Below are 25,279 nucleotides of genomic sequence, written 5' to 3'. Positions count from 1 at the left end.
GAGTCCACAAAGTTACTAACAAAAATCTCTCCATGATCTTGTGTGCAATTTGCTTTTGCCATTCTAAAAAGCATTTGCACAAAAACATCTTGTATCCTGAGAACATGGGCATGACAACAATCCCTGTATTTCCTAAATCATTGCTTATCTACACATCACTTCAGCCCAGAGCACAACAAGGAAAAGTTGTTTTGGTTTCCCAGCATCATGAAGGGAGCCACTGGCTCTTCTTTTGAATAATCAAAGTAAAACACGTTCATTCCTGTATCATGACTCTCAGAATTCATAATTGCATTCAAAACAAAAAAATAATCATGGGACAGCTGCCAGCAAAGATGTTCTGTTTAGCAGTTTATAAAAACAGCATATGCCACTCGTTTATTCGGGTTTTTTATTTCCAGTTATTTATTAATTTTGGCCTAAATTCTTTGCATGCAAGTAAAGCCATAAAGGGAAATCAAGAGTGAGTATTTTCTTTGATGCTGTGTCCAGATGTGAGTAGCTGATAGAATGTAAATTGTTTTAAAAACACAGATTCATTGACCTCTTCAAAACCTGAATCTATGAGAGATCAGATCTTACATGGAATTACTGAGGATACTGTTTGAGATATTTTCACTGTAAATATGGCTCCCTAAGGTATTTCAGTGGAGAGTCTATAATCTAATGTTACTTATTCCTTCCTAGTCCTTCTCGTCCTCCAGCCATCCAAATCTGTGTCTATGTTCTCTGCTTTGAGTTATGTCACTGATCAGCTCTGCCTTCAGCAGATACTCTGGCTCAGGAGTGCCTGCAAGTATTTGCTTGGTTGGAGAAAGCAAAAAAGAAAAGGAAATTAGGTGCATTTGTGATAAATCATTTGGAGAAATCAGGTTCACCTTCTCCACCAGAGTCTCCTTCCCTCTACCTCCTGCACAGACATTCCAGTTTATTCTTCTAAACAACAGTTTTGAGGTTCTCACCATATGGTTGAGTGTGTCAAAGCCAAGAACTCCACGCTTGTTGTAAAGACACAGGAGGGCTGCCAAGGACCAGCAGGATGCTCTAGGAATAATTGAGCCAAGACAAAGAGGGAATGGGATGTGGAGAAGACAAAACAGGGAGCAGAACCATGTAAGATCACTGGCAGATCACACAGGAATGGGGGACTTCTGCTGGCAGCTTTAGGAATTTGAGTGCTTGGAGACTCAAGGCCAAATGTCCAGCTCTCCTGTGAAGGGGCTGCACAGGCAGAAGCAAACAACAGGTGTCATTGAGAGCACTTAGCCAGCAGCTCACTGACTGTAATCCAAGCTACCCAGCAGACTTCAAATCATAAGAAAACAGCAAATTCAGCAGAGGCTGTCTCTGCATCTCCATCATCCCACTTTCCCCCCTTCCCTGCTCTTTAAGGGCCAAGTGTGATTGACTCTCAGGGTCACAGTGATGGGAAAGGGAAAAGCCAAAGCAATTTCATTTTTAAATTTGAGTTTATATTCACAGCAAAGTTTCCCCAGCACTCTCCCAGCTGGAGTGCCAATAATGAGTTGTCATCCATTTAATGGATGGTACCTGTTCCATTAAAGCCTAAGAGGTTATTGTGAGCCAGTAGCAGGTTCACTTCTGGGGCAGAAAAAGCCCCAAAGCCTCAAGATGATAATAAACCCTGGATTGTAAATAAATGAATACATTAAAAGCCCTTCCTCCTTCAAGCAAGGAAAGAAGTGAGAAAGAGCAACTTCCTTTTTTGCTTTGCTTTCCCAGCTTGATGGCATGTCCTGGACATGGGGCTGCTGATCTTTGCTGCTCCCATGGAGCCTGAAATATCAGTGCCTGGTCCCCATGCCCCCTTTCAAGGGCTGACAGCATTAGCAGACATGGGTGATGCACTCAGGCACCTCAGCGGCCTTTTGACCTAATCCATATTTATAGATCATCTCAATTAGCAGATACTGGGAAACCTTTGTTTTGCCCTTGGTTGTTTGCAGGGGCTCAATCAATTCTAATTGCATCTATACAGATTATAAAGTGGGTGGCAACTTGTGTCAGAACTGCTGTGATTTCTTTAAATTAACCAGAGGTAACATGACATGTTCTTGATAAACGCAGTAATAGCAGCAGGCAGGCGCACGACTGCAGAAGAGCAGACATGCCCTGGAATCATCATTCTGAGAAAAACCCTGAAGACAGGGATTTGCTTTGAAATTTAGTTCAGATCCAGCTGACAAGGAGTCGATTAGCTCCACAATGAGCAAATGCAGCACTGTCTTGTTTGCTGCAAGAGAAAACAAACAAAATGTCAATAAAAAATTACCTCTTTGCCAGAGGGTTTTAACACAATTCAAGTAAAGAAATAAAGCTGTATGTTCGTGTTGCTTTAAAAAACCCACAGGTCTAGTGCCTTAATGTGTACCAAGATAACCACATTTTTCATTCCTTAGCCTGCTGTCTGTCTAAACTAATTTGCTTTTTCTGCAAAATGATGAACAAACCCACACACAAATGCTGAAATCCCAGCCTATATGGCTGGCTATAGGCTGCATGTTTAATGCAGAAAAGTTAGACCAAGAAGAGTCAATTGAGGAATGTGTCCTCACATATGGGTGAAGAGCAAATAAAAATAGGGGTCAAAAATAACCAAGTTTTTCAAATTTATATTTTCAAGTCAGAGGAATATATTTTGCATTGATACACATCCTCCTGAAATCAAAGGGCAGGCACAAAATGTCTGGCTTAATGTCTGCAATTCAGCTAATTTTGTGTTGTTTGTGCTAGCCATACAGATTTAAATGTCTAAATATTTAGAGGCAAGCCTTACATTCTTCATTATTATTTTTCCATAAGCTCTTCCTCGTGACACTTGACTGAAGTGTCAGTGCTTCAAGAGCACACCCAGTAGCTCCAGCCTCTTTTTTACAGCATATCAGGGTTTGGGAGTCTCACTGTCTCTCTTCTGTACCAGCTCAGTAAATCATGGAATCATGATTCTCTGTAATTTTTCCTTTAATGCAAAGAGGAACAGCCCATGTGCCGTTGCTCAGACGAGCAGCATCCTCCCTGCTCTCTGCTGTGAACTGTTTGACAAAGCCTTGGAGGCTCCAGGAGAGGGCTCTGGGTCTGTCCCCAGCTTTTCCTGCTGATGAGTACATGTGACTCTGCACTCAGGGTGCTGTTGCCCAGCTTTTCCTTTCTAGGGTGTGCTGACACCTCACTTGGGGTGCTGCTCTGCTGGGGGCAGGCAGTCCCCACCTGCGCCAGGTCAGGGTTCTCTGTGTCTTCACTGGAGCAGCGCATTTCACCGTGGGCAGCGGTAGCCTTCACACAACCTCTGCTGCTCTGCCCAGCACTGAGTCCTGCAGTTCCTGCAGGTTTCATCCTTTCCAATCCTGATAATCCACCAAGTCCTGAGGCATGGGACACGTACGAGGCTGAGCCAGAGAAAACAGCAAGTTCCATTTCATGCTGTTTCTTGTCTGAATAAAGATCTCTCTTGTTCCATGCATCAAACACATGTGCAACAGGCATTGATTCAACAAGCTTGCTGAATTGCCTGTTTCAATCAGATGATCCTGCTCATAATGCCAACTTTTATTTATTTGGGAATTTTTACTCAGAATGTTCCTATTTAACTAAAATGTTGACAAACAGTCTTCCATATTTAATTGCTTCCAAAGGAGGAAATTTAATCATGTGTACTTGTTCTATTTCTTTAACTGCAGTGCTCTGGCAGAGCACATTCCTGACACATGTGCACAGATTGAACTCATTTTGACTACAGGTTATTGTGTGTATCTACCATTTAAAATACAAAGAGGGGCTTAGATAAATGCAGGAACAGTTAAATGATGTATAATTGTGATGGGCATGTGCTGAACCACTTTAATTGGGGATTTGAAGTAACGGACTTGCACAGTATTTGACATTAAAGACTGCAAATGTAACAGCAAAGCTCCAATTATACCCTTTTTCCCTCTAAATAAATACAAGGATTTATTTCCAGCACCTGAGATGCTGTCCGCTGCATGGAAGAAAGGACTCAGTGTCAGGCTGCAGTGCAAGCAGCAAGGACATGTGGAAGGAATTGTAGCTGTGAATATGTAATTCCTGGCCTCTGACGCTCGCCGAGCGCGGTGGCTTTCCTCGCCTGGAGCAGCCTGAATGGGCCCATTTTCTGTTCTAGACAGTGTGTCTGTTGGCAGAGCTAAACATATCCTCTGTGCTGCCAGAGTGAGGATGCTGGGGAAGGCAGCTGAGAGCGGAAAGAAATGGTTGGAAATTTGCTCCCAACAGGCACTCGGTGAACATTTTTCAAGGGTCTCATCCTGATTTTATAAGCAGCTGCTTGGTGTACTCAGACTCTCAGGAGTCAGCCAACCTTTGGCAGGGGCAGCCTGACCCACAGTGTCCAGTTTAGGTCTCTGAAAGGATTCTCACAGCCTGACAGTGATTTTTACTGCAATATTGCAAATTTGGGGTATTGTACTGTACTTTACTGAGATAGGTAAAGAAAGCAACCACAATGGAAAATGTCATTAGGGAATGGTTGTGATCTACTGGTCAGCACAGGAGCTTGAAAATATAACTCTCACAGGAGACTACTTTCCCAGTGAGGCTGGAGCACTTCCAGGAATCATGTTGGGACTACATGTGTTTCATTATGGTCTGGTCTGTCCAAGACCATGGTGTTGTCCTTTTAGTGCCACAAATGGCACCACCTGGGTTTTGTAGGCAGATAGAGCTAACAAATGTTGTGGCTTTTCCACAGCAGAGCAAGGTTAATCTGTTTAGGAAAAAAAAAACCACAACAAAACAGGCTCAGATCTTGGCTCTTTCTCCTAGACAAATCAATAATAGCACTTGGATGTCTGACAGGGGTTGGCAGACTTCTTGCACCAGGTGTCCTTGAACTGTTTCATCATTTCAAGGTGCAGCCAGTCCTGGATGTCCTGCAGCTCCGGGGTTGGTTGTACGTGTTGATAATAAGGGTGGCTCCATTTTCAGGGTCAGAGGCTGCCCTTGCAGAATGAGAATCACAGTGAGCAGAACCAATAGTACTGAGCACGAGGAGTGCCAGAGCTGAGCACAACCCCTGGGGTGTAATGTTTGGGAAATGGCCTACAGCTCACCCCTAAACCTTGCTCTTTTTGTTTACCTTAGATCCTCAGCGGTGGTTTTTTCAATGCACTAACTGTGGGCTTTGCTCCTTTCCAGAGGAAGCCATCAAGCTGCACAGCGGGCCTCCAAAGAACGCGTACATGGAGCAGAGCTTCCAGGGCCTGAACCCGGTGCTGAACCTCCCGGTGAGCGCCGCCCGCGCCGACCAGGCCCAGCGCAACGCGGGGCTCGTGGGCGCCCGCCTGGACGCCTGGGTGGACTCGCTGGTCAGCGGCGTCTGGTCGGCCGTGGACGTGTGCAGCGTGGGGCCCTCGGCCTGCCCCGTGCTGCAGGGCTGTGCCCAGACCTCCTGGAGCTCCCTCAGCCCCGACCCCAAGTCCGAGCTGGGCCCCGTCAAACCCGACGGCCGCCTGAGGTAGCGTCCGCTGCGCTCCGCCCCGATGTAGGTTTTTAAAAGGGAATTGAACCTTGCTTCTCTGTGAATCTCACACCAGGTCTCAGAAACCTAAGGGGAAGTGACATTTTTGTTGTTACTTGTTGTAATAGAATTCATTTTAAGAAAACAAAACCAAAACAAACAAAAAAAAAGTTCTGAAGTTCTGACAAGGCCTTTGGCACTGCCCTCTCCATCAGCTCTTTTGGGAGCGTGGCCTCATCCCACAGCCTGTGCTGTCCCATTCCATGTGCCACTGCACCCACCAGCCCGTGGGCTTGGAAACAGGAGCACCAAGCCATGGGGAGAGCAGTGAAGGAGCAGCTGCTAAAGGGTTTTTTTTTAAATAAATTTGTCCGTGCCTCTGCTGTTACATAGGCTTTCATTATTTTGCTATAATGAATAAATCACATCAAAATTCCCTTCTACTTACACTTTCTGGGGAGGTTGGTTCCTGCAGGCTGAAGCCTGTATGGCCACATGACCTCAGAGAATGTGAAGTAATTATGGTACAGCCTCACTTGGGTTTTTAATAACACAAAGTAATTCTGGACATAGCTGATGTCTGTTATCCTAGTTAGAGAGAACGAGCAAAAGCAGAAACTTTCAGATTCCTTTCAGAGATTTTTTTCAGACAAATTTAATGATAAACTCTAAATGAAACCAGTGTTTTGCTATAGTAGTCTTTTATGTCTCATGCAGTCGGGTTCAGGGTCCGTGTACTGAGTATTTATTAAAGAACAAAGAAGTTTTTTGCATTTCAGCCCTTTCAAATCTGCAGGCATTTTTGGAAGCAACCAGTACCTGAGTATTTTCACAGGCTGCCAGCAGAGCAGGTGTGTGTGTATAGGCTGGGGTGGGTTGTGATGTGTCTGCTCCCACCCTTTGCTCATGAGCTGAGCTGAGTTTTTTCTCAGGCAGTGGAGTTGTAAACCAGTAAAACAGTAAAATTGGGACCTAAATCAGCAACAACAGGTTTCTTCCCTAATTTGAGTAGTGGCTAGTAAGTCTTAACACTAATTCCCTTCCTTGGTCTCAGATCTCCATCTCTTCCTAAAGAAGGATCCTTCCAGGCTTTGCCAGAGCACCTGGAAGGCTGTGCAGGATGTGGGTCACTGCCCAAAGCCAGGGGAAGGAGAACAATGCCATGTTTCTCCATGCTTTTACTTTATTCTGTCAAAAATCTACCCTTGCCTGTCTTCAGAATTCCTAGCAGGGTGCATCCTGTTTTAAATAGTCATGTTTTTGCATCATTTCAACCTGCGTTTTCTACAGGAGGGAAAAATTAATTTACATTCCAATAATTTTTTAAAATACAGGTTTTATATACAAATTCATCTCCAACTAATGTGTTTTACATTAGCAAAAACATGCACTTTGTTGCTGTTGCTGTGTTAATCTCTAGTTAGCAACAGAACCAAAAAAGACCATCAAAAGCCATTGGGTTAATTAGGAAAGAAGTCCTGTTGCTGTAATAAAGGAAGGTATCTGTTCACCCTTCTGTGTGCATGGATAACTTTCTGCTGAGAGTGAAGTGTCCACATCAGGAGGGAAACAGACCCTTACATCATTCCATAATCATGCCTCACAGGAAGGTTGAATTCCCTTTTAAACAACACTTGCAGTAGGACTGTAACACACAGATCCCCGTGGCTTGAGGTATCTCTGTCGTATTGGTTTAAAGCTACTTCAGTTTGCTTTGGACTTGAAATTGTGGTGTCAGCTGTGCTGGCATTAAGGCAGAGCATTGAAATGTTTATCTGGCACAAAAATGGATGCATAGAAGGAACAATTTAGGTATTTATTATTTATGTTTTAGTCAATGACTAATTAGTAGGTGCTGCTTTTGCAGCTTGAAGATTATGTTATTTTACTAACTGAAGCTGCCTTTATTAAGAAAAGGCCTTCCTCCCCTCACACCTCCCTTTCTTTTTTTGTCTCGATTTTATCAGTCACGAGCAGTAGCTTTAGGAAAGTTTGTAGCAATGAGAGCTGATTGGAATATTCCAGTCAAGATAATGTTCCAGCTTTTCAACCAGCTCTAGAGGCAAGCGTGTGTGAAACCAGGGTTGCCAACAGGTTTATGTAATAGAATCACAGTGTTATTACTTATTCAGTAGGGGTTTTTAACAGTGCTTGTTTTTAATGTAACATTCCTTTGTGAAGTTCATATTTTCTGGGGACCTCCAATCCTCACTGTGAAATCCAGGGCTTTATTCACACTGATGCAATGGTGACTGAACGGTCCAAGCCCTGCAGATTAAATGAAGAAGGTCACGTTTAAGGCACACAATAAAATCCATTAACAAGCCCAGGCAGTGCTTGTTCTCAGTAAGACTCCTGAGGTAGCCACAAAATCTTCAGTCTGTCTTGCACATAAGCACATGTGTAGGGGTGCACCCACGCACATGCATGCAGATAACTTCGTTTTTAAATCTGATGTTTTTATTCTTAAGCAGGAATGTTTTTAAGTGCTTTTTTTGTAAGTTTTCATTAACTAGACCAAGCAGAAGGTGACAACAATCACATCTTCTGCAGTTAGGAAAAAAGCTGCCACTTTTATCATTTGAAAAATAAGGTGCAAATTATTTTGTTTTAGTACAAAAAAGGGAAAGAAAACAGATGGTTGCTGATATATCCATTTGCATTATATGCTAGGCTTAAAATATCTCAAAGAAAATTTATATGAGATTATTTTCTGAAAGGCAAGAAGCATTTAAACAGTGAAGTTTTGTAGCAAGCTGGCAATCCCAGTGCTGTTGATAAAAATATAGATTAGGATGTGGAGCTGAAGGGGTTGATCTTGCAGTCCTTTCTCAGGCAAAATTTCCAGAGTGCTAGTGCTAAATGAGGATTACAGAGTCAAATCCAGCATAAATAAAGGATATGACAGTATTCTAGGGGTAAATGCTGTCCGTTTGAAGTCATCAAAAGATAAGCTGCCATGTTTGGAACATCTGGGGGCAGTGTCAAGTTTTGGACCTTAACAGCCACCTCTGCTATAACTGTTCTCATGCAGACATGGATCCAAAAGATATACATGAGACTCAGTGTCTGAGTTCCAAAGCCCAGTAGTTGTGAATAAAAAACATATAAAGCCAGACTCTGCATCAGGGATCAGAGCTGGCTCCGAGGTGATGCTGTTAAGCCCAACTTAGTCCTGCATAGTGGCTGCTCTGGTTTGAAATGGCAGCACTGGGAGCCTGGGAAGAACATTGTCAGTGGTCAGGAGAGAATAACTTCACAGATCTTACATTTGGTGAAAAGGAGAATTCAGAGCAGGGAGCCATAGCTGGTACAAAACACAAGAGTTATGCATCTTCACCTGAATGTGCAGGTGTTCTTTTCCAGTCACACTGGCCAGTCCTTGCTGAACAGGATCCAGCTGGAAGCCTGCTTTGATCAAAATTCCTTTCAGTGGGGAGGGGTTTCTATTTCCATATGCACACATTTATCCTCTGTGTGTAATGCTTTCCTTGTTTAAATTCCCTGCCCATTCTGCATGACAGCCATGTAACACTCCTGTGATCAATCTGTATTACACAGAAAGGGAATGTGGCAAAATGCAGAACATCTACATATGTGATTTAATGAGTTATGTCCAAAGTCAGTCTCAGCATTATGAAAACCTGTTTATATGGTAATGTTAAACCTCAAGGCTAAAGGAAATAGCTCAAATGACAGTTTATTTTCACATTTGTCCAATTCCTTCTTGATGACATTTGGACATTGAGTAGTAATATTTGCATTTTCATTTTCTGATATTCAAGGGGGTTTTTTTTAGAAATGAAATTATGTCTTCATTTTTTGTGCTCTCAGCAAGCAGAGAATTTTAACAATTCCTTCATGATAGCAAGTGTTATACAAGAAAGTCCCTCTGTATCTCTGTTGTTAAGCCTTCATTATTGCTAAGCCTAGAGATACAGGAATGTGCATTCGTGTGTTACAAATTGACTTTCCTGGCTACTGGCTTCAGTGCACAATGCCTGTACAGTTGTTTAATGGTGTATTAACAGTGATCCTGCAGCACCTTCAAAAGTACCACCTAATGTGCATTCACTTTCCCTCCATCTCCTGCAGCACTAATTGCCTTCCTAATGAGGCCTCCATCACTCTTAGCCATGGTTGTAGTGAGCACAGTAGTGAAGTCAGTGAATCAGAACAGGGATCGTGTAAACCTGACCTAAGGGAGAGAGAAAGGGTAGAGAAGATGCTGAAACTTTGCAAAAGTTTGACACAATTGCTTTGCAACAAACCTTTAAACAAACTGGGCTCCTTCCACACAGCAAGGCCAAAAACCATTGATGCCCTGAGATCTCAGTTTTGATAAACAAGATAGACAAAGTCCAGATGTTTATTGTGGCCCAGCAATGAGGACCAGCTTCCTGTTGATTTCTCTAGTTCTCTTTCATCAGAGCATCAGAGAATTGCCATCTTGCCACTGGCTAACACCCTCTTTGTCATCTTCCCAGCTCCCAAAGCTTCAGGAGCTGGCCACATGAAACCTTGGCCAACTCCAGCACTTTCCATAGAGCAGGAAGTTTTATACTTGACTGAGCTAAATCCCTTAGGCTCTTCAGAAACCCAGCTGCAGATGAGGAAAGTTGGCTTTTCAGAGCAGCCTTCAGTCAGTTCAATACTTGCACACAGGAAGGAGTTGGTGAAAGCCAGCAGTTACCTTGTCCTGATTTTCAGGCCTGAGAATCTGATATATGTAAAAGAAGACTTGGTTATTTGATATTTCAATAAGAGAATAAGACAGACCTGGTGGGACATGGTTGGCAGCCTTTCTCACTGGCCTTTGCTTCAGTCCAGTTGTGAAAAGATAATGATCCATATGTGTCTTTATTTCTACCATTCAAGACCTCCAGTGTAGTCTTAAGGATTAGTAGGACTTAAGCCCATATTAAATGACAATTGAAAACAATTTGAAAAAATGAAAAATTCATGTAAAAAAGACTTTCCAAACCAAACCCTCAGGCTTCTGCCAAGGCAGCTCCAGGGTTGATGCTGACAGAGAGGGTAGGGAGTGATGCAGTGTTAGAGAGGACAGAGCACTGCCCTTCTAGAGGCCCAGGAGGAGTTCCTGAGAGCAGAAATACCTGCTGCTGAGCCCTAAGGGCAGCTGCTGCTGCAGCCAGGCACAGAGGAGCCAAAGAAATGTGAACTGGGATTGAGGACAACAAGGAAGAATTTGTAGGACAGCACATTTTCCTGCAGAATCTTCAAAGGCAAGCAAACCCTCTGATTTGTAATTCCCCACGAAGGTGTATTGTAGAAGAGATTGACCTTCAAAACCTTCACCACCATCATCACAGTAAGGGAAAGAATAATCAGGCTGAGAGCATTTAAAATTGAGCTACAAGGCCTTACAGCCTGTGCTGCCCAGGACCAGGGCAGCATTAGGGTGTCTCAGTTTCGTGTGGCGTTGGGAGCAGTTACCCTCATGATGTGACACTGCAGGACCACATTGATTCTGTTCCTTCTTACTAACAGTAGTGTGTTGATCACTCTGCTCTTTGCTTCTGCCTTGGTTACCTTCTTTTGCTCATGGGTGCTACCACAGCTGCTACCTCACTGTGTCTGCAAACACGTTTACCTGAGAACAACAAAAAAGGTACCAGAAATCTCCTTGAACTGAATGTACAATCTATGCAAATTCTCTTTCTACTTTGTTACAACCTAGAAGTATTACTTGTAACCTTGCCAAATAAACAGCAAGATACTGTACAGGTGCCTCTGATACCAGAGTGAGATTCTAGGCGCGGTTCATGGCGCTGCATTTGTATATTGTAATGACTCGGCTTGTCTTTGGTTCTGTTGTAATTAACACCCTTGACTGAGACAATAGCACTCCTGCTAGGGGAGCACCTTCAGTTTGCTGGGAATATTCCAGAGGAGGATGTCTATGGCATTTCATTTTATTTTCCTGCTTAGATCCAAAAAAAGGCACAGACCTGCTGGCCAAAACTAGGGTGTTGTTTCAGCTTTTCTGTGGATGAATCCTATCAGCTTTGGATCGCTCGGTGTCTGTTCCCATTGTGGCATCCAGTGTGTTGCCCCTTAAAGAAAGCCTTACTTCCATCCTTTCTAAATGTGGCCTTAAACTGTGTTAGGAACTTTGGTGTTGTCTGTGTCTTGCTCACTTTCTCTGTTTGTTGCGGAATGAATAAAAGGCACCTTGAGATTTCTATTACAGCTCAGTTGTGTTGCTGTCAGCTTACACTTCACAAATACAATGGAAATTGCTTACAAATGCAGTCTTTAAGGAAAGAAAATGACCTTCCCTTCGGGCAAAAGGAAGTCTCAGATATTCATATAAACCTTAGGAAATTATGAGCTCTGTTTCTTGCAAGTCACTGTAGATAAGGAACTTGGTTTAATTACATACAAAGTACAAACTTAGTAACTTCTAATTTATCTTCAGACTACAACAGGACAGACTGCTGTCAGTTGCACAAGACAAATTGTAGAGTAATTTCACTCATTTTAACATGCTGTAGTAGCATTCCTCTCAGATTTGTACTGGTAGCTGGGAGAAGAAATATCCTCTTAATTGTATGGTCTTAAAATCTTAAGAACGTCACCACATAGGGCCAGATTTTGGGTGTTGGTTGGGAATCTAACAGTACATTTAGAACATGGTTGTTTTGTCATAAATGCATTTGCAAAAATCTGGCATTTGGAGCTCCTTTCAAAGGTTGTCAGAGTCAGCAGAAAGCAATGACTTCTGCTAAGGCTTGTATATGTTGGGTTTCTTTAGTATTTTCCTCCATGAGAACTGTAATGTTTCAGTGAGTAGCACCAATATTCCCGGCAGGCTGCAGTGCTTTTAGGAATCCCACATCCTGTCCTATGTTGGTATTCATATGTGGATACAACCCAAAGGCAACTGAAAAGGGTTTACATATAAAACAAGATTTGTGAAACTAAAACAATTAATTCAATGTAATGAAATTATTTTTCTGACTTTGTCCTTTTGGTTCTGTTTTGATTTGATTGGATTTTTCTATTGCCTAACATAGTCCATAATAAGTTATTCCTATTCTGTCATTTTCAAAGACTGGTGGTAATATAGTTTTAAGAAATAACTATTTTGTTATAGATCATAATATGCATAAAATTGTACAGAAATATTTTGTAATCTATTGAATAAGAAAAAAGAAAACCATGTATATACAGGGGAAAAAAAAGTTTAAAAAAAATTGGAAATTCAAATGGAACACACTGAAAGATGTAGATATTTTGCTATTTATTTAAAGGAGTATTTTATGAGATATTGAAATGTCTTAAATTGACCAGTAATCAAAGTTCAAAGTCAGAATGCTTTTCTTGTAGTAGAATGTGATTTTCAGCAATTATTGCACTACCCGTTTTTGCACCCTTTTGTCTTTCATTTAGCAGAAACAATGTGCCTTAGCTGTATTCTTTGTCAATGGGAGTTTGGTTGTTTGTCCGACAAAGCAAATTTTTTTGCAGAAAAAGAAATGGATGTATGAAATACTGTATTATACCAAAAACACTGCAGTGTATATAATGCTTTCTGTCATACGGTGTTTTCAGATGCAGAGTTTTAAAATAAAAAAAAAAGGCTGTCTTTAGGAGCAGGTGCATGTGTATTATTTTCAACCCCACCAATTTATGTTGTATTTGAAAGAATTTTGCTGCTTGGTGATTTTTAGGAGGGAAAATGGGCCTGAGCACTTCCAGCCTGTGATCCCAGTGCTGCTGCCTGGTCAGGCATTTCTCAGCCATAGCCACTGTGGGGGAAGCATTGATGAAACCTTTTGGGAATCTGTCATTGCTCACAGGCAGTGCTGCAGCCTCACCTGCATGCTGCCCTCAGTGCAGGGGTGGAAGGTGGATGAACTTTGCAGGGCTCCCAGCACTGCCAGCACAGTGGGACCCAGAGAAACATCCAAATCCTTGTTTTCAAACCCAGATGTCTGCTTTTGTGTCAGAGCCTCTCTGCTTTTTCCAGTGATGACAAGGAATGGTAGGCAAAGGATCAACGAGGAGCTCAACTGAAGTGTTTCCTGAAGGCCATTAACCACGAGCAGTGCTGGAACAGTTTCTTCCCTGTGTCCCCAAAGGGTGCATCAGCCAAAGAAAAAGATTCTTGGGCTTACAGATGTCCAGCTGGGTGCAGAAATACAAATTAATGCAAGGGCTGGCTGGCTCCAAGAGCAGCAAAATACATGTCCTTTGCCTTTAGTGCAAGGATGAGCTCAGAAAGACACATTTCTTCCATAGTTCCCTGCTGGGTTATGGACCCAAACCAGCCATTGCCTAATGCTCACCCAGTGTGAGCGCTTACATTTATTTCCATACCCTGGTCTCCACACAGAGCTGCTTCCATAGATATGATGGGGAAAAGTTAAATTCTCCTAAAAGTGGATGATTGGTATCTTTAGCACCATCCCCATGATGTATTGCAGGTTTGTCTCCCTGTGCAGCTTTTTGATGTGGGATTCTTGAGAAAAACTCCTTGATGACCTTCCAGAAGTCTTTGACAGCACAAGGAGCTGCATGACTTTTCATGCACCCCCAAGCCGTGCTGCAGGTTCTCTTGGCAGCCAGAACTGCATTTGATCTTGTGTTTTCTTTTCACCTGCTGTTCAGGAATTCCACTTTTTTGGCACTTAGATGCAATGAGGTCTGCTTAAACAGAGGAGGGAACACAGTGCTAATATTTTAGTCTTGGCACAAAGAAAAGATCTTCTGTGGAGGGGAAAAAGGAAAAAAAAATCCTGCTTTCAAATTTGAAGCCTGGTTTTATTTATAGCTGGCATAAGAAGTATGCTGCTTTTGTGCTGACTGATTCCTAATCCAGCTGCTAATAGTCATGGCATATTAAAACAAAAACTCCTCAACCTTTGTTTTAATTATCTCCATGCGTCATTGGCCACTACTTTAAAGGAAAGGTTGAGGGGGGAGTTGGAAATCAGGCTACCAGGTGCTCAAGTGTTTTGTTTGCCTTGTAGGCTCCAGTGAGAATCTGCTCTGTAAGGCACAGGAATCCCAGCTCCCCATGGAGAGGCTGGTCTGAGAGTGTCACACTGGCAGGAAAAGCTGTGCTCTCTGTCTGCTGGAAACACCATCACCACATCCCTGCATCTGCCACAATAATAATTGTAATTATTATTTATAGTCTAGAACATGGTTATTCACACAATGACACAAGACCCAGGGCAGAGCAGTTTGCCAACAGCTGCCCAGTAAACCAAGTGCAACAGGAACGAGGTATTTAATTGCCTTGACAATGAGGATTTTGAAATTTGGCATTTCCTCATCTGCTGCTAAAGAATCTGTAACCTATTTTCTAAAAATCAGAGGCTGTTAGTAATCTGAGGCTTCACAAATGCAAACAGCTGTAAATCTTCACTGTCTATGAATGATTAAAAAAAAGGAGGTACTGAAGTTGTACTGAAGTTAAAAGCAGACACGGATGGCAATTTTTCATTCTTCCAGGAAAGATGATTGTGACTATCCTGGTGCCAAATCAGCCTTTGGCTGCTCCCTGCCCTGACTGCAGGGCTCTGAGCTGGGGCACCAACTGTGAATCCCACCTGGATGGGGAAGGGCTGAACCTGGAGCTGGGGGACTCTGGAGGGACAAGGCTCAGACACTTCATGTGCTGGAGTAAATTGCAAAGCACCAGTTTGTTCTGGCCAGCTCTCAAGCCAAGCAGAGTCATGCCAGGATCCTAAATTCACAGGCAAGGAGTTTCAGGTTAATTTATTAATAGCATTAATATGATCCAAAAGTATCCTGCATTTTGCAGATTCAAGCCTCAAGCTGCACCCTGTTGTGGAAGACACCAGGCTGGACTTTTCAGCTAAAGCATGATGTCAATGCACACATTCACTGTACACCGTGGCTGCCTCATCCTGGGGAAGCATTTGGATCCACAGCACTGGTGAATCTGGAAGCAAAGCTTTCTGCTCCAGCAGCATGACAGCAGATGCTGTGGCCCCTGCTGGGTCTCTGTCAGGCTGCTTGAATGGAGTGAAAAGACATTCAAAAAGTGGCAGCATTATGACACGGTTTGGGTGCCCAGATTTGAAGGTTTAAAACAGACATTTGTGCCTAATCAGCCAAAGTGAGTTATATGATGTAAAGCACTTTTTCCTTCTCGCCCTGAAACATCCATCATGATGCTCTGTGCTGGTTCCAGGCTGCCAGTGGTCTCTTCTCTGAATTAATGTTTCCACCAGAGCAGGCAGTGCAGCTCTGCAGAGCCCTCACCCCTGGCCCAGCTGGGCTGACACAATCCCTGCACGTGTCCACAGGTAGCACCAGGGCTGCAGAGCCTCCCAACCCCTCTGGGCACATGGAAACTTCCTAAAACACTTGTCTGCCCATGGTGCAGTGTGCCAGGAATGATAGCTCTCATTAATTATGGACCATCCTTAAAATATATTTGATTTCAGTAAGACAGAGGCCATATGAAATGCTTCAATACAAATATAATACTTCAATATGAATATACTCCATATAAAAATACATATTTTACTCAATACTGCTCTGTGTCTATACACATATCAGTACCTCACACCACATGAGCTGGTTTAGACTCTATTTGTATTTCCATTGCCCATAAATTTTCCCAAATCTGGTAGCATGGCTGGAGCAGCCTCTTCCCAGGGTGTGTAGTAGTGCACAATGGACAGCCTTCAAGTAGGAGCAGTATTTCACTTGTATAAATGAGTTAAAATAATATGCTCTTCTTAGTCTGCTGCTGTAATTGTTTTTTTTTCCCTAACTAGGACTTGCATAATAATAAGAGAGATTTAACTAGAAACATAAAGTACATTTTAATGTGATCTCATTTATGAAAGTCTATCACTGGATACACATGGCAAGGAAATGAAAGTATTCTTATAACAGATTAATAGCTAAGATCAAATATTTCACTTTCTAATAGAGTCTGCCTATATGTGCTTTAAATTCTTTGCTAAATTTAAATTTAAAAGGGCTTTTCTGGTGCCATGAAAGCAAGCCACTGCCTGCCACATCATCCCCGATTTTCCATTACTGCTCACTGATGGTTTGCATTCATTAGCAGAGGACGGCTCCAGCCCTGGCCTTCAGAGGAAGAAATTACTTTTTGCCTCCAGTAAAAAAGAAAAAGTGGTGTGAGCTACTTCCCAGCAGACTGGCCACAACAGGACCAGCCAAGCCGTGGGGAGGCAGGTGTCCCTGGGGAGGGACAGCCCAGGGACCACTGCAGCCCATCACAGAGTGGGGATGCACTGGGACCTGCTCACTGCAGGGACCTTGCCCCCCCAGGCAACTGATGCAATGTCCAAATGCATTTCAAAGCATGCATTTCTTTGCAGAATTTCCTGTTTAGGAGCATTTTTTGTCAGATTTAGTCCTTCTCTCCATAGATCCACTAAGTCCCTAACCCCAGTTCCACTGGATCAACACCTCACATTCCCCAAGTCTCTCTTTGGGGAGCCAGCACTCTGCTACTTGCTGACTCTAAGCTGCAACACAGCCCTTTCTTTCACATGGATAGGTAAGTGCTGATTTAATTTGTCCATTCCTTTAATTAGTTAACATCAGTTAAATTGGTATCAATATGATAATGCACTAAGAATTAGCACAAGCTAATTATTATTAAATAAGAACAAGCTAGTTCTTATTTAGAGTGCATGAGCATGAGTGTGAACCAGCATTACAGAGACTGTAATGCTCTGGATCCACTCAGTGACATGACATGATTTGTACCAGCTCACCCTTAATCCAGCCTCAAAAAGCAAACATTCTCTCTCTTTTGTTTTTTCCCCTCACACTTGACTGGCCTCAAAGATGTCATAAAACAAACCAAAAAATATCAACAGGAGACTGACACAGCAGTCACACTCTGGGTTTATTTTTAGCCCAGCTCTCTGCCTGGTGCATCTCAGCTCATGCCCAACGTGTGTCACACAGAACTAAAGGAATTTGAAAGTGGCAGAAATCAACCCAGAATCCCCCCAAGCCCCCCTTTCTCATCTTAATTAAAGGCAGATCTAGAGACTGTCTGTGCTGGGAAAGGGGCATCAGGACACGCTCTCTTCAGCCCACAGAGGAGATTTAGGGTGGGGAGAACCCTTAAACCACCTGTGTTTGCAGCACTGCCTGCCTCATCCTGCTCTCTGGGCACGGAAAATGGGAAGTGATGGTTGGCTGAACAAACTTAACAACGTGTTTACCCTAAAACCAGGGGCAACAGCAGAGCTGAGCCAAATGCTGGTCCCACTGCTGGGAGCTTTGCAGCCTGCCTGCCCTTCCCAAATTACCTCTGTGCTGTCAAGACACTTGGCTTCTCTGCATCCCTGGGCTGATTAATCGAAAAAAGAAAAAAAAAGCAAACAGGGCAAGATGAGAAATAGCAAGGCAGCGATCTGAGTCTGCATCCGCCCTTCAGTGTCAGTGTGTGAGCATCCTGCACGCCTGGGAAATGCATTTCAGGAACTCAGTGTTAATGGGCTTTGGGTTTGGGCTGCAGAGCAGGGCTGGCACTGCCCATGGGAATGGGCAGAGCTCCTTTGCTGGGCTCCAAGTGAGCCCAGGCACTGCCACGTGTGAGGCAGTGACCGCATTTGAAACTGCAAATTAGTCATGGCAAATAAATAACTTCAGAACAAGAGCTGGCTGAGAACTGCGGTTCACATTACAGCAATATTTTTAAGCCTTGAGAATTTCCTTTTCTCTGCTCCAGTCTGGACAAAAAGTGTCATTAACCCCAAATACTGCTGCTCACACACAGGCAGGCTGGGTTTCTTTATTTGCCAAATGTTTTGGCTGAGTTTCTGACCACCTTTAACTTCCTTTTCTCCCTCTAATTCTTTTATTATTTTAGATAGTTTGAGCTGAATGAACAACAAAGTCATTAACTATTTAAAATACATTGAAATAAATTGTTGTGAAAAGAAGAGCTGAGTCTGGCCCCTTTCCATGTCCATATTTCATTACAGTACAGTTTGTGTCTTTTGACAAGTTCATCCCTATTTTGTAGTGTGGCTCTGAAGAACCCCAAGCATTACATAGTAGCTCCCATGTAAAGCCACCAATTACTGCCAAAAGCCCCCTGGGCAGCCCAGAAAGCCTGACAGGGTGACAGCAGCACAGCCACCCCACACACCTGGAGCAGGCAGGATCCTGCCTTGCCCCACTGTGTCTGCATGGCGATGAACAAGAGCTCTGGAGCACCTGATGCTGGCACAGCCAGGGGAAACACGAGCAAAATTCATTCCCCCTGTCAGGGATTGGAGTGGAAAACTTGGAGCACTGTGTTTCAGTCCCCCCTGCAATTTGGAGAGCCCAGGAGGGGATGGGCACTGCAGCCCTTGAGGCACCGTGGTTACCCTGCAGCCAGGCTGTGTGAGGATGCTGCACACACCCAACGTGCCTGCTGGAATATGGGGATTGCTGAGCAGCCCTGTCTCCCATGGGAGGAGAGTCTGTGTTGACTCAGTTCTTTTGGTTTCATTTCCAAACAAGCTTAATATTCATTTTCAAGTGATTCATTCCCGGCTTTGCAAGTGGTTCTCCTCCCACAACCAGCAGCAGGACTAATTCAGAAGAGTTACACTGGGGGACGTTTAAAGGAATTTTTTCTGACATGCTGGAAGAATTGCAGTGCTGAGAAAGTTCCTGTCCCTGCACAGGGCTGATGAAGGGCTCTGCACCAACCCTTGAAGGTCTTCTAGGGTATTTATAAAGTAAGGAGGGATGGGGGAAATATGAGACACAGTTCCTTAAAGGCTAATAAAATCACCTCAAGAGCATGCTAGAGGGAGAGCATCGTCTGTAAGTCTGGGGTATTTTTTGTTTAGTTTGGTTTTCTCTAGTTCTTCATACCTTTTCTCTGGAAGCTCTGTGGGAAAAGGTGATACAGGATGTATGAGCTCAACTTCTGGTGGGTGAGGATTCAGACCCCCTCTCATGCAGGTGCTGTTAAACTGAAAGACTTTGAATGGCATAAAATTCTCTCTGTGACATTTTTGATCATGTTAGGACAAAGCTTTTCAACCCCAGAGAATATTTCAGCAACACATAATTCCAAGGACTCTCCTTTTCTTCTGGATTTCAGCAAAGCTGGGGCTAGAGTTACCTGGAGACCTGAGGTTTAATATATTCCTTTTAGCAGAGCACCAGTCAATACTCTGGTGAGAAAACTCCCTCCTGAGACAGGTATCATCAGGAGCTTGGGAGTTTTGCTTACTATCTGACTTTTAAACTACTGTGAAAAAGCACAGCTGAGTGACAGCCCTGTCATCTCCAAACCTACCTGGGAAATCAGCTGCAGCATCAGAATGTGTCAGAAGAGAAAGAAGCCTTTGAGCCTTTGCTGGCTGGAGACCCAAAACTGCTCCTAAAATCAGATCCCAGCATGGTGACCCTGTCCTGCACTGGGTTTTGCTTCATAGTTAGGTAAATCTCATGAAAGCTCTTTTGTGCTGTAACTTTCCTGTTCTGTCTTTTTGGAGGTGTTTTGTCACCCATCCATCACTGCATGGCAAGGGTGGTGAAATATGTCCACCCACACAGCAGAGCACCTGTCCATGCATGAAAATTTTCAGGGAAGGCTCTTTTCTTCTCCCTCAGGTCTGATGCATCACCAGTCACTGCAGCTGCACTCTCTGGATGCTGTTATTCAGACTGAATTATTTGTAAGTCCCTGAGGGAGTAATCAATACCAGCAAAGGGATAAATATTAGCACGAGCCCCATGTGCTGCCTCAGGGCTTTCCTGCCTGCAGTGGGGACAGAGCTGCAGCGTGCTAGGGACACACACACACACATATGGAAAAGAAAAGGCACTGGTGTCTCTGAAATGGTGACAGCCCTGTGTCCCATAAGGAGAACCCTCAAGAGGTCTCTGTGACATGGACACAATGACAGACACAGCTCAGTGGATAAAGATGAAAGGTTCCAGGCCAATTGTTGGTCGTGTCCACAGCTTCCTGTTGCTGTTTCATTCCTAATGATTTTCAGTGTTGCATTTATATGCTGACAAATGTGCAATTTAAAAACATTTTGCAAATGCAAGCCTGTGTAGCAGTTCCCTCATGTATTCCATGTGCTCCAGCACTGCCTCTTCCCATCTGTCCCTGCAAGGTCTGAGTTACTTTAGCTGGGCATAAATGAAACATTAGAAAGCCAATGTGAGAATCTGAAGGATGATGTGTGGGTTCAGGCCATGCTGCTTCTGCAGGTTTGTCCCATCCTTTCTCCTGTTCCTGCACTTTGAGCCTCATTCCTCTTCTGACCCACCAGGAGCTTTACCCAGACCTTTGCTCAGAGGAGTGATGGAACAGCCCTGCTGCTTGTTTCACAGAATTGAATAACCCATTAGGTAGCCCCAGCACATGAAGTGATTTTGGTTTTTCCTCCCACTGGAGACGCTGTGGCTGCTGTTTAGCAGGGTGCAGCTGCAAGGGAAGGAGCTCTGTGGCTCCTCTCTTCAGTTCTCAGCACCATGAGTGGCCCCAGCACCCTCTGAGACAGGTACGCTGTGCTGGCTTTGATAGGAGGGTCTGGCATAAAAAATCATATCTAATGAGAGATAAATCACTGGTTTTCACAGGAATTGTTATATTCAACTGACCAGCTCCTGAGGAGATTGCCATCCTGGGAGCCCAAGTCCTCTTTGAGGTTTTGGCACTAACAATGTTTGCATAAAAGCACTGGTGGCTCCCAGCCTGGTTGTTTGGGGTGACCACAGGGCTGGTACACCCCAGGCAGCAGCAAACACCTCCTGGCAGGAGGAGGCTCTGTCTCCAAGGCTTCACAAGGCAAAGCAGAGACCTGAGACCTTTCCCAAACCTCGTGGCAGACAGAGAAGTAATTTTGGGATCACTCATTTTCCTGTCTCATTCCCTGACTGCTGCATCATCCCCAGCCTGTTTGCATAAGGCACAAGGACTATTTTTAACAGGCAATTTGGTTTTATTAGTGACAAGGAGATAAATAAACACCCTGAATTCTTGGTTCCTGTGGAAATAGCTTTGATTCAAAATCTTTCCATTTAAGGGCACAGTCAAAATAAAGTTCCCCAAAGGAGAATGGCATTTTCTACAGTTTTTTTCCCCAGCAGCCTCAGGGTTGGGTACCAGCAGGGCAGGGGAACACAGGAGATGGAGAAGCAATGCTCCCCTTGGAGCTCTGCACTGTCCAAGAGCTCAGCTCTGCTCTGTGAGCACCCCAGAACTCTTGCAGATGGAATAAATCAGTCCTGGATTCCTTCAGATAGCCAAAACCTGTCATTTCCACTGTCTGACAACACCTGTACCATCTCAGGGACTGAGAAACAGCCCCCATGACCAGCAGTGCCCAGAAAGGCTCTGGGAGGCTGCACAGAGCAGAAAATGAGGATATTTTTTCTTGATCTGGTAACTGTGGATGTTTTAGTCCCCTAGATCAAATCTAACTCTGCTGGACTCTTTTATCCTCAGTACATTCTTTGTAGGCAGACAGGTTTGTAGCAAAACATCACTGAATTCACATACCGAATGTTTTTCTTATTACAAAAAAAAAAGATTTTTGAGGGCAGAGCAAAAAATTAGTTCAATTTATATTAACACTTTCCATCCTGAATAAAAGGAATGGAAGAAATATATAAAGAAATACTGACAATTTATATTCCTCCATGAACCTCGAGTCCTTCCCTTCCAGAGAAACAGGACTTGGCTAAGCACCATTTTATAAGGATTTAACCAACATTTAAAGGTTCACTGTTTAAAAACAGTCCAAAACCAAGTGTTTTCTCCAGTCCTATTTACCTGCACACCTGGCAGCACCCAGCCCTGTGTCCTGCACAGAGCCACGGGGAGCTGGGGCTTTTCCTGCTGTACTTTTGTGGGAAATTAGGTTTTCTTCCGGTAAACTATTAACATGAAGCTGCTTTCCCCATTTCAAGGACTGGCCTTTAGCTGGGACCAGTCCCAGGCACCCCCAGACCTGGAGCCAGGAGCATCTGAGGATGGGCAGAGGCTCCCAGAGCAGGAGCCTGGGCAGGGCTCAGGGCTTGTGATCACTGCACTCAGCTCCAGCACATCTCTGCTTCTCAGCCTCAACAACACTGCAGGAACATTTCCTCTCTTCAGGTAAAACACACAATGTCTAGGCTTTTAACCTTGCTGCTGGGTTCTAAAGTAAATTCCTGTGGAATTGAGTTTAATGTCTGCTTTAAGGAAGGATGAAAGACAGCAACAACAGAAAAAAACCCAAACAAACATAATTATAATTTCAATCTGACAAAAAAATAATCCTGTTTGATCTCCAATGGGAGCTGTTGGCTGCTTATTTTCCCTTTTTTTTTATTTAGCAGTCCCATGTTTTCTCATAGAAGTATTTTATTATTCTCCATTTAACCATTAAACAGAAAGATTGGTCTGATTTAGATCCTAACATGATCTAGATGGAAATGCAGGTGGAAATACATCCATCCCTCAGTGCACAGAACATAACAGTGGATTTCTCACAGGGTGTCAGCTCACAGAAGGCAGATCCTGCCTTTGCTTTTTGACCAGCCTACATGATCTTGAAGGGGGAAAAGCCCACAGAGGTGTGAGGTACTCGCTGCTGTGGCTTCCTCTGCATTTCTGGAGCAGAAATAGCTGACTGTAAAATCTGTTGAATATTTTCCCCTTCAGATTGGTCACATCAGAGACAGCAGGAATGAATTTGGCCCTCACTTGTTTGCAAACACTGCAGCTGCAGCAGGCTTGTCCACTCAGTATCAGACTGCTTTGCTTGGGACATTCCCAAAGCTAAGACACAGCCTCAGTATTTGTTGAGCACTGCACTGGCCATTGCTTTTCCCAAACAATTCCTATTTACAACCAAAAAGCTGGCCCCTACTTCCTTAAACAACACCATCTGTAATGCTCTAAGTCTTTTATTTTCCTCTAGGTAATTGGAAATAAAGACAAAGGGGCAGGAGTGTAACCAATGCACACCTCCTCAGCATGAGAGCCTGGACCTCCACTCCAGTGGGCTCAGAATCAAGCCTTATATATCTCAGCAATTTATAACCTGATTTACTGGTGCTGTACAGTTCTCTCCTCCTCATGAGGGGGAAAGTACATATCCTTTACAATGCAATAATGTCCCTGTCTGATAAAGCAATAAAAAATGGGACATTTAACAATATGTGCCCTTTCCATGTGCCCTGCAGGTTTAGACTTTGATGCAAATATTTATGCACTTAATTTGTTGCCTTGATTTTCTGTCATATTGGGGAACTCCCACCACAAGAGGATTAATTTTCTTTACATAATGTTCTGCCCATCTGCTGTCCTTGTGGCAATGGGCATCATTTCCAAGGATGCAGCAGAATGCAGCGATGCAATATGAACACAACTTAATAATCATCAACCTATAGAAAGATCACAATGGTCTCCTGCTAAATGGCAGGAGAGGGACAGGCAATTGCACTGAACAAGGGATCTAAGCAGGGAGGAAGAAGCACATTATATCCTTTTTCAAGAGTTGGAGGTTTAGTTAGCAATTCTTAGCAGTGTGTATTGATTTCCAGGATGGGGAGGAAGAAGCAGGGAGGAGCAGCACAGCCATTGCCATTGCACAGGCAATGATGGATGTGCCACATGGGCAGTGGCCATGCTGGGGACAGCCAGGCCAGTGCCAGTGAGGTGGCATCACCTAAATGCACCAAACACTCATTGCAGGGCACTTTACATCTGTTCAGAAGGAGATGGGCTTTGTTGTAAGGGCTTGGTAAGACAAACAAGCACAACCAACCTTAAAGGCTGGCAGGAAAGAAGAAAGGGGCAAAAGTCACAAGTTAAACATAAATTGATGCAAGGCCGCAATGGGAACAGGACATGGGATTTGGGTGGTGTCCCCAGGGCTCAGCTCCTGCAGCCCTGTGAGCTTCTCCCAGCAAAAGCAGCAAACCCTGGGGCTCCATCCCAAAGCTGTGTGCCCACAGGAGCTGCAGGCAAGCCCTGTGTGCTGCTGTGCTGCCTCCTCCACAGGACACACTGACAGCAAGGGCAACAGCCTCTCAACAGCTGAATCTCCCTACCAAGAGATGAGCTCTGTATATTTATCTACAGAACTCCATGTATTTATATATAGATGTATTTCTGTGTCCCCAGACTTCAGATACATACACACACACGTATACACTCTATTCTACACTCTGTATTTAGTGCAGAATTCATATATATGGGTATATATAGAGAGTGAAATGAAGCCCTAGGCAAAAACAGAGGGCAAAGCAGCTTTTTAAGTCTGCCTTGAAGGAATGGGACCCCAAAAGGCATGAGTTATTTATTCCCCTATACAAGAGCAAATCTGACTGCTTGCAGGCCATTTTATTAAAAGCAGACACAGAAGCTTCATGAAAAACCCAAATATTAAACTGTTCCATGTGGAGCACAAACACAAACAGGCTTGTTTCTAAAGCCAACCCAACCTCTGGGCATGTGATAACTTCCTGAGCTCAACACAGATAGAACCAAGTTTCCAGCAAAAGGATAACCTACAGCAACTCTGGCTTCTGGGAAAATTACTCTTCCCACTGGCCTTAGAGATGAAATATTCTTGCCCTCCTTCAGCACAGGGCTGCCCTGATGGCTCTGAGTGCTTTACTATTCATCTCTCATGAGCACTTTATCTGAGCCCACGAGTTTGTCACTTTTACACTTTTGATTACCCCCCAACCCACCATGGGACAGTGAGCGAGTGGCTTTGTGGGGCTGGGTTGTCCCCTGGAGCTAACTCATGGCAC

The 25,279-nt window shown here is 43.9% G+C and overlaps 1 protein-coding gene across 4 annotated transcripts in view; it reads left to right on the top strand.

Moving 5' to 3' along the window:
- The window catches only part of XYLT1 (xylosyltransferase 1), a 174,884-nt gene extending 162,139 nt beyond the window's left edge, over positions 1 to 12,745 (top strand). For all 4 annotated transcript variants that reach the window (XM_026793830.2, XM_014267495.3, XM_014267493.3 and 1 more), the window contains one exon: positions 5,191 to 12,745. In XM_026793830.2, coding sequence (XP_026649631.2) covers positions 5,191 to 5,513 — 323 coding nt within the window. In that variant the 3' untranslated portion in view covers positions 5,514 to 12,745. The remainder of the gene's footprint in view (positions 1 to 5,190) is intronic.
- The last annotated feature ends 12,534 nt before the right edge of the window (positions 12,746 to 25,279 follow it).

Source organism: Zonotrichia albicollis, chromosome 16 (genome assembly GCF_047830755.1).
Source record: "Zonotrichia albicollis isolate bZonAlb1 chromosome 16, bZonAlb1.hap1, whole genome shotgun sequence".
Taxonomy (NCBI): Eukaryota; Metazoa; Chordata; class Aves; order Passeriformes; family Passerellidae; genus Zonotrichia; species Zonotrichia albicollis.
This window is presented reverse-complemented; position numbering and strand designations above follow the sequence as displayed.